The sequence below is a fragment of the Bactrocera neohumeralis genome, unplaced genomic scaffold (genome assembly GCF_024586455.1).
Source record: "Bactrocera neohumeralis isolate Rockhampton unplaced genomic scaffold, APGP_CSIRO_Bneo_wtdbg2-racon-allhic-juicebox.fasta_v2 cluster11, whole genome shotgun sequence".
Lineage (NCBI taxonomy): Eukaryota > Metazoa > Arthropoda > Insecta > Diptera > Tephritidae > Bactrocera > Bactrocera neohumeralis.
The window spans coordinates 7,453,706-7,464,114 of record NW_026089624.1 but is presented as its reverse complement, the minus strand read 5'-3'; the positions used below and the strand labels follow the sequence as shown (position 1 = coordinate 7,464,114).

The 10,409-nt window shown below is 34.9% G+C and overlaps 1 protein-coding gene across 1 annotated transcript; it reads left to right on the top strand.

The window, feature by feature from the left end:
* The first annotated feature begins 1,404 nt into the window (after window positions 1-1,404).
* On the top strand, window positions 1,405-2,616 carry LOC126765726 (uncharacterized). The gene is made up of 2 exons (XM_050483463.1): window positions 1,405-1,925; window positions 2,042-2,616. The coding sequence occupies exons 1-2, from the start codon at window positions 1,512-1,514 to the stop codon at window positions 2,483-2,485; spliced, it is 858 nt and encodes a 285-aa protein (XP_050339420.1). The 5' UTR covers window positions 1,405-1,511; the 3' UTR covers window positions 2,486-2,616.
* The last annotated feature ends 7,793 nt before the right edge of the window (window positions 2,617-10,409 follow it).

Sequence of the window (10,409 nt, the reverse complement as noted above, 5' to 3'; positions counted from 1 at the left end):
GTGAGGTTCCCCCAGGCAACATCAATTTTTTTCAGGAATTTTTGTATTTATCAAAAGTTAATAAAACCGCCGTAAGGACTACAGGAGCCGTCAACAATTCGTGAAAACTTATGTACAGCAGAAACACCCTGCTCCTTAAGACCATCAACAATATCTTCTTCTGATAAGTTATTCAGGAATGGGGCGCATATGGTGCCTTTAACCGTATTCAAAGTATTATGAAGCTTGACATTGATATGACCTCCGCCAGGTAAAATTTTTGCAGAAAGAAATTTGCTAGCTGTTTATTTACAAAGAGCAGTAGGCTACCATCACGTAGCTCAGTAACTTTACTTACTTCCTTACTGATTGCTTGAATACCTTTATACGTAGCGAAGCATGATGACGAATTAAGTGGCTTGTTGTCGTCCAGCGATGACATGACCAAAAATTTTGGATCATCCGTGTTTGAGACTGGTAATTCTGGAAATTGGTCTAACGGGATCGGATTTGGTTTTCTTTTTCTTTTCATTATTGGAGATAATAGGGAAAACCTATTATCCCCTAATTTGGTGGCCCCAGGGGCCATAGTAAACGCGAATTTTAGTTTAACAAATTAAGAAATAAAGTGATTGAAAAGATATAAAACGATAAAAAATTAATTCACAAACAAAGCACGAGCGTAATATAAACGCAGAACAAACCGTTATACCGGTTTTTAACAAACTCAATAAGCACAGAGCGAAAAGCAACCGGTTACGATGACAGTTCGACGGTGAATGATAATAATATATATTATCTATATATATATAAAAAGAAGTTACATTTCCTTGGTAATCTTATAACTCAAGAACCGCCAAATCGATGGACACAAAAATTTTAGAGTTCGTTCCTACTTATAAGGAGGTGGTTTGTGTAAAGTTTGTTTGGAATCGGTGCAGCCGTTCCTGAGTTTGACATTTTTTGTGAGTAAATACACTGTACCAAAATCAAGTATTTGCAATACGATTTATCAATTTTACATCGTGCTCTCATTGCGAACAGAATATTAATTTTCTGTCATTGGAATTCAGTTGACAGTTTTCTTATGTGCACACACACACACACATATCTTGCTCTCATTTTGAACAAACATACTTTTTTGGTGAGTGTTAACCATGTGTTTCTTTTTTAATTGTATTTTAATTGCTTCATTTTTATATATATAGTTCAATTGCCAAGCGTTACTTAATTTCACAATTTTAATTTGATCTCATTTTCCGGTGAGTGTTTTCTTTATTTGCACAATTGAGGTTATGTCCAGTGTGAGTGTATGTGAATTCATATTTCCACGCACACACATTGAAGTTTGAATTAAATGTATAATTTTTTCTAGAAATAATTTTCAATGTATTGCTTTTACATTCAATTAGTCATACACTGTACTGAAAGAATGTCACGTTCAAGACGTTGGCAGACGTTCACGTCAATCAAATGCTACAGCGTTAAATCGAAGATCACAAAGTGAAGAAGATCGTGTTCGACGAAATGAAATGGAAACACAACGACACAGACGGAGAACTCACTTGGATAATAGTGAAGCACCAAGAAACCGTCGTGGGCGTACGTCCGTTTATGATATACGTCAAATGGAACAAGCGGCTTTCAATTACGATGCCACCATTGATTACAGCATGTATGCCTACATTGGCCAGATGAATATAGAATGTATACATTGCAAAGCATTTAAATTTAAAAACGAAACGCCTGGCATGTGTTGTGCTGGTGGGAAAGTCAAATTACCGGTGCTAGAACTTCCGCCAGAACCTTTGCATTCATTGGTTTTTGGTAATTCGCCAACGTCAAAGCATTTCCTCTTAAATATTCAAAAATACAATTCATGCTTTCAAATGACATCTTTTGGAGCTACAAATATTATAAAAGATGGATTTATGCCGACGTTTAAGGTGATTTCTTCGTGTGAATTAGCAATATCATTTTTAATTTATGTGCCGTCCCTGTGTTCGATGTTTTTAGAAATTAAGATCCGTTATCATCTATATATATTTCTTGACCGTTACAGATTCAAGGTCAAATATACCATAGAGCTGGGTCTTTGCTACCATTCCCAGATGGTGATCATAAATTTTTGCAAATATATTTCATTGATGGTGAGAATCGAGAATTAAATAAGCGCTGTGCAATTTCGACGAATACGAGAAGATCAATCGTGAATGAATTGCAAACATTTTTTCATCAACACAATGAATTGGTGAAATTGTTTAAAGTGGCACTCGAACGGATGCCCTCCGATGGCCACAAAATCATAATAAAAGCCGATAAAACACCAATTGGGAAGCGCACCAGACGATTCAATGCACCAACGATTGATGAAGTAGCCATTGTTGTGGTTGGCGAACAGTTTCAGTCACGAGACATTGTTTTGTATCGTAGAAATGAGAATTTACAACGTATTTCAGAACTCCATCGCTGTTATGATGCATTGCAATACCCCATTTTGTTTTGAAGAGGGGACGATGGCTATCACATCAACATACCAATGATAAATCCAACAACTGGTACATTATACATTTTATTTTGTTTAACACGTTCGCGTTCATTTGAATTTAGCGGGTGGCTGCCAAATAATCACTTAATTTTTCCATACAAAATTGAAGAGCGGGAATTCTCGCTTTTTTTCTGCAGGTTAATTTTTTTAAATAGTCTGAACAAATTAGGGAATTCCCGCCATTACCACATGTATTTCCTATGCACTTTTGTCGGGATTTCCGGCCTTTCGTTTTATTGAAACTTCCCTCAACAAACCATAAATGACTGGCACGTTAACTTTGAACGGGGATTCCCCAAATTAAATTTGTTTGAATTGCGGTTGGCCTGTCAGGGATGGTAGTTCACGACTTTACCAACACTAAAAATGTGCAGCGGTAGAAAAGCCCTATTCAAATAGCGCGGGAATTCCCGCAATTGTTTTATTGAAGGAAACATGAGTGACGGGAATTCCGCAATTTACGCGAATGTGGTAAATATGATTTATAAATCATTTTCATTCGCTAATTAATTTTTGCAATACAGGTCAATAATCAACAAAAAAGTCAGTGCGATGAATTTTTAATCGTACCGATTTTCCAAAGCAATTGATTGCTGAAACAATTACAGGAGGTGATGGATATCCACAGTATCGTCGACGATCAACTGAAGACAACGGTAAATCAACTGTAATTAAAATTAAAACTCAAGATGTTGAAATCGATAACCGGTGGATAGTTCCGTACTCACCGATGCTGTCAAAAATGTTCAACGCTCACATCAATGTAGAATATTGCAGTTCTGTAAAATCAATCAAATATATTTGCAAGTATGTGAATAAGGGCAGCGATATGGCTGTTTTTGGAGTGGCTCCTGAGAATAATCATGACGAAATTTTGCAGTACCAAATGGGGCGCTATATTAGTACGAATGAAGCTGTATGGCGTATTTTATCGTTTTCAATTCATGACAGACATCCGGTTGTTGTACATTTGGCAGTTCATTTGAAAACTGCCAACGTGTTTACTACACTGCGGCAAATGCCGAGCAAAGAGTAGTAGAGCCACCAGTAACTACACTGACAGCTTATTTCCAGTTATGTGAAACTGATGAATTTTCCAGGACTTTGCATCAACAAAAAAATTTCAACGTCGCAAACAAGGCACACCTGTTGATGGTTATCCAGGTATTTTCGAACAGATGCTTTGGGACGCATTTATACAGTTAGTCCAGCTAATGTTGAATGTTTTTACTTGCGACTTTTGTTGGTGAATGTACATGGACCTCAATCATTCCAACATTTACGAACTGTTAATGGTCAATTGTGCGCAACATACCGTGAAGCAAGTCAACACTTGCATTTGCTGTAAGATGATACGCAGTGGGATGCTACGCTTCGTGATGCATCAATTGTTTCTCCACCAATTCAAATTCGTATGTTATTTGCGATCATAATATCAACATGTTTTCCATCAAATCCACTGGAATTTTGGAATAAATACAAAGAGTTCATGGCTGAAGACATTTTGATTCGACTTCGACATCGTGTATAATGAAGCCTTGATAATGATCGAAGATTTGTGCCTTACGATTGCAAATAAGGCATTAGGGCAATTAGGGCAATCCACCAAATCGTTTGATGCATGATTTATTTGAACGAGAATTGCAACGCGAACTGCAATTCGATCGTAATGAATTGCGTGCGTTCGTACAAACGTATACTCCACAATTAAATGATCAACAAAAGTATGTATATGACACAGTGATGCAAGCTGACAATGACAACACTGGTGGATTGTATTTTTTGGATGCACCTGGCGGCTCTGGAAAAGCATTTTTGATTTCATTAATACTGGCAACGATTCGGTCGGATCAAAAAATCGCATTGGCACTTGCTTCTTCCGGAATTGCAGCTACATTACTTGATGGCGGCCGCACAGCACATTCCGCCTTGAAATTGCCATTGAACATGCAAGCAATTGAAACACCAGCATGCAATATTTCAAAGAGTTCTGGAATGGCTAAAGTCTTGCAACAAACATCCATTATTTTATGGGACGAATGTCCAATGGCCCATAAAAAATCTTTGGAAGCCTTAAATTGAACATTACAAGATTTGAGACGGAGTTTACAGCTGTTTGGCGGTGCATTAATATTGTTATCTGGTGATTTTCGTCAAACGTTACCTGTTATTCCGAGATCAATACCAGCTGATGAAATTAATGCATGTTTGAAAAGTTCATTTTTGTGGGCACACGTACAAATGCTTTCGTTGACGACCAATATGCGTGTGCGTCTTCAAAATGATTCTTCAGCACGTGAGTTTTCAAAGCAATTGCTGAAGATTGGCGATGGAAAAAGGGCAAGTGATCAAAATGGGTTTATCACGTTACCGAATAATTTTTCAATAATTGTATCATCAAAAGAAGAACTCATTGATCGCGTTTTTCCAAATATTGCTCAAAATTATAAGAACCATGATTGGTTACGAGAACGTGCAATTTTAGCACCAAAAAATGTCAATGTCAATGAATTCAATTTCCACATCCAGGAAAAATTGCCAGGTAATTCGGAAACGTATAAATCCATTGATACTGCTATGAATGATGAAGACGCAGTCAATTATCCGGTTGAATTTTTAAATTCTTTGGAACCACCAGGCATGCCACCGCATAATTTGAATTTGAAAGTTGGTTCATCGATTATACTTCTTTACTTCTTCGAAATCTTAATGCACCGAAACTTTGTAATGAGACGAGACTTTCAGTGAAGAAATTTATGCCAAATTTAATTCAAGCAACAATTCTCACTGGCAAAGCAAAAGGTGAAATTGTTCTAATACCGCGCATCCCATTAATACCAACGGACATGCCATTCGAATTTAAACGTCTTCAATTTCCTGTTCGGCTATCTTTTGCTATGACCGTCAACAAAGCCCAAGGGCAAACGCTTCAGGTGTGTGGAGTTAATTTAGAGGAAGCTTGCTTTTCTCACGGTCAACTGTACGTTGCATGTTCGAGAGTTGGAGCCACGAAAAATTTGTTTATTTATGCACCACAAAATAAAACAAAAAAATTGTGTATACAATTGTATTAAATTGAACATTGCTTTTCTTTTTCATTATTGAAATCAAATCTTTTAAGCAATCAATTTTTTGCGTAGAGAAACGCGCCGGGTAACGCTAGTATTAATATAAATATAAAGTTTACTATAAACGGAACACTTTTTATTTTTGGCACAAGCCCTCCAAAACTTACCGCAAATCCAAAATTGCTTTAATCCTTTCCTTGTCAACCAGCAATTTTTCTTTTTCGATCTTCATAGTTTCTTCGTGCCGAATCTGCTCTTTCCGCGCTTCTTCTTTAAAAAAATCCAATGTTTCATAAGTAATAGTTTTTGGTCGTTTTTTTCGGCAGACACCTTCTTCCTCGCTTTCTTCCACGCATCTTTCCTCCTCAGTCCAAAAACTTTGTCAAAATCTTTGAAATATTCCCACGTCGTGACACCTCGACCTGTCGCGTCGTTACGTTTTTTAATCCTCTTATACGTCGCAAACAAATTTAAAAATTTCCTTTGCATAAACCCTTTTGTTTGCGACACTTCCAGATTTATAAAACGCATATTTTCGAGGACCTTACCCCATAGGACGGACTTTTTCCTTTCCCCGCCAGCAAACTCGGGCTCTAAGTCAAGTCGGGACCTTACAAGCAATTGTGTAACCGGTGATTTTAGTTTTTCACTGAAAATATAAATCACGATAATGTATTTTCCCATATTCAAGTGAATATAATAAATAATATATATTATTAAATTTAATAAATACCACTTTTACTTACCTCTCTTTATCCATTATTGGCGCGCATCAAGTGTCAAATATTTACTCGCTCGAACGTCTGACATTTGCACGAGTTGCCACATTTTTACAACGAATATGATGTTTGCGCAATATTGCGCAGTATTCCCAAGCTCGAATAAGTCCAATATTTGTAATTGTTTCGGGTGACATATCTGCATGTGAACGCATATAAGTATGTATGTTGTGTATGCATTATTTGTGTGGGAATGTCATACGCACATATTTACACCTGTACGCATATAAGTATGTATGATGCTATTTCAAACTATTGTTGTTTTTGTAAAGCAATGTTTGTAGTTTTTGTGGGTGACATATTTACATGTGTATGCATATCAATACAAGTATGTAGGTTTGTGTATGCGTTATTTGTGTACCAATGTCATACGCACATATTTATGTATGTACATATGAGCAGCGCACATGTTATTATTGATAAGTGATATGATTTGAATTCGCGAAAGCGAACATAAACATATATGGTCATGACACGTGTAAATATAAGTTTTGAATGATAAAATATACGATTAATGTTCATTTATCACTATTGTAACATATGTATTTCATTTTTTAAATAATATTATGATAGTCTTTATTTTCACATTAACTACGAATATTGCTTTGAAAAAGTAATTTAATTCAAATGTATTCAATTGCACATGTATTTATAAATATGCACGAAAAGAATTCATATGAATACACATGTTTGCGTATAAACGTATAAAAATATAAGCAAAAGAGCGAACATACGTCTGGTAGAGCAATATATACATAGTTTTGAGCATAACTTTTATTCCACGCTCAGCTCTGTTCAAGCAAAATGTTAAAATTTCTGCTGCAGAGCTGGCAGTGGTAAAACTCCTCCATCTCGACCGAGTTAGCCAAAAATTAGCCTTCTCTATTACAGAGAACGTCTATCATAGAGAAGGTTCACGGCGCGAAGAACGTAAAAATATTTTTGGCTAACTCGGTCGAGATGGAGGTGTTTCACCACTGCCAACTCAGCAGGAGAAATTTTAACATTTTGCTTGAACAGAGCTGAGCGTGGAATAAAAATTATGCTCAAAACTATATATTGCTGTTACAGACGTATGTTCGCTCTTTTGCTTATACATATTTTTATACGTTTATATGCAAACATGTGTATTCGTATGAATTCTTTTTGTGCATATTAATGAATACATGTGCAATTGAATACATTTGAATTAGATTACTTTTTCAAAGCAATATTCTTAGTTAATGTGGAAATAAAGCCTATTTTTTAAATAATTTTTTGTATTTGATATATTCATACTGTATGTGTACACTTCATTACATACATATGTATATATATAACAAACTATCATAATATATTAAAAAAATTATATATATTATAATAGTGATAAATGTAAATAAATCGTATATTTTATCATTCAAAATTTATATTCTCATGTATCATGACCATATGTGTTTATGTTCGCTTTCGCGAATTCAAATCATATTATCACTTATCAATAATAACATGTGCGCGCTGCTCATATGTACATACATAAATATGTGCGTATGACATTGGCACAAATAACGCATACACAAACCTACATACTTGTATACATATGCGTACACACGCAAATATGTCACCCCCAAAAACTACAAACATTGGTTCACAAAAACAATCGTTTGAAATGGCATCAGACATACTTATCTGCGTTCACATGTAAATATGTGCGTATGACATTCCCACACAAATAATGCATACTCAACATACATACTTATATGCGTTCACATGTAGATATGTTATCCGCAAAAATTGCAAATATTGTTCTACAAAAGCAACAAATGTCTGAAATAGCATCAGCGGCGTCCCAAGTCAATATGGCCGCCAAATGTAATAAATCTTACAGCAAGAGCAACTTCATTCATGAACGCAAGCGCACTTTCTACAAGCAACTAGCTTCATTCATAAAAGCGACCGCCTTCACATCTCCCCGAACAAGCCTTTGCCCACAAGCGTCTTTTCGCGACGATGGCAAAAGCTAAAAATCATAAATTGAACAATTTCTGATATTTGTATGAGAAGGAAAAAGTGACAACCCCGCAAATATAAGTATTCAAATATATTATAATAAAATTGACAACATAGTTTATTTGTCGATTTTTAAGTCAAGAAATGTGTCAAAGAAAATATTCAACATTCCTCTGATTTATGTGTACAGTGGATCCCGGTTAAGTAGTACTCCGCTTAAATGAAAATCATCCCTCTTAACTGCCTATATCTTGCTGAATCTCACGGTTTGTTTTTTGAAATACATAGAAATTATTGTTTAAGTACCACTCGCTTAAGTATCCGCCCTAGCTTATGTGCCATATTATATTTTTATTTTTAAGAAACCACAAAAATCTGTATGAACGAGCAATTTTGGAAAGAAAAAGAATGCAAAAAAAGTTTTTGTAATGCTTTGGGCAAGATATTTCTAGTTCTTTTAACAAATTTGTATGCGAGCGTGTTGGTCTTTTCTTACGCCAATCTTGCACCCAAATTCGTTTTTTTTTGCCACTTTTTGCTATTTCTTCCTCTTCCTCCATTTCTAAAATTTCTTCAATCAGAAGAGCTGCCCCTAATGCGAGTTAAATTATATTTTTATAATTTTTATTTTTAAAAAACAAGTGGACTCGCGTCCACTGTCTTTATTCTTTATTGACCGTCTTCTTTTACAAACGAATAAAATCTAAATTACAATAATATTCTTAACTTTAATGAAACCTATTTCTGCACACAAGTCACGTTGCACTTGCATGTGCAATATTTGTTGATTTGCCGAATTACCCTGTTTATTATTTATTGTTCCCAGCGATCTCAGCTTTCCCAAGAATTGCCGAATTGCAGTAGTAAGGTTCGTTGATCGAAGCGCTCCAAATTTATTTGGTGTCAGCAGTTTATGCGGATGCGCGTGCAAAGTTGGGTAACTATTTTAGCCAATTTGTTTTTGTCAATTGGCATAGCTTTTATGAGCTGTTGTGTTAACTCTTCCCCCTTTAAGCATGATCGTCCTCGATCATCAATAGAATGGCAAGTCGTTGAAGTTTACGTAAGTTGGCTTGTTGATTATGTCGTTTGGTGGACTTACTGGAGGGTTTTCAATTGTGACTTCTTTTCCGACATATTCAATCTTTATTGATCTACGTTTATAAAGTGCAATGCACATGCATGAAAAAACTACCATAACTGTTGTTGTAAGAGTTCCAATAGAAAGCGTTGTGATTCTTAGGAAATCAATTCGTCTGGTGTTGTTGATGTGCAATTCGTTTAGCATTTCTAGTGATAAAAGCTTGATGTGATTCTTTTCGTCTGGCGTAAGTTGTAAGACTGTGGGTATGGCTTCGAAAGGTATTGTTTCAAAATTTCTATATGTCTGGTTTTTGACTTCTATCGTAGCATTATAGAATTTAATAACGTGTGTCCCATTTGTCATCTGAGGCGTTCTGTTTATATTTATTATACCATTAAAATTGTTTAATAGTAGTATTCCTGGTTGTATTTCTTCGATTGTAGGAATAGCGTGACTCGTGATTGTGGTGCAGGTAGAATTTAAACTATTTATTATTTTAGGTAAACATGTATCTTCACTTAAATCTACTAAACATTTTTTCACAAATTGTTACATTATTATATTTTTCACATAGTTTCTTAACTCCATATATTGAATTTTTCCTTTAATTATTTCTTTATATTTAATATTTATTGCAATGTTTTTTGGCTTTTTAACTGGCCTTATAATTATTCTTCTAAATATTTCGCTATTTGTAAGCGGTATTTTTATCATATAAATTATTAACATTTCTTTACTTAGTACATTTATTTTTGAAAATTCTAACGCTTCTTCTGCGTTGTTAAATGGCATTTGTTCTTCTCTTAATTTTTCTAATGCAGTTTTTATTTCTTCTTTATTTAGTAATAATGTATTTAAAACATTTGTTTTCGCCCATTGAATGGCATACTTTATATTAACTAATTCTTCTTTTATTAACCTAATCTTACTTTGTAAATCAATTACAATTTCATTTATTATACTAT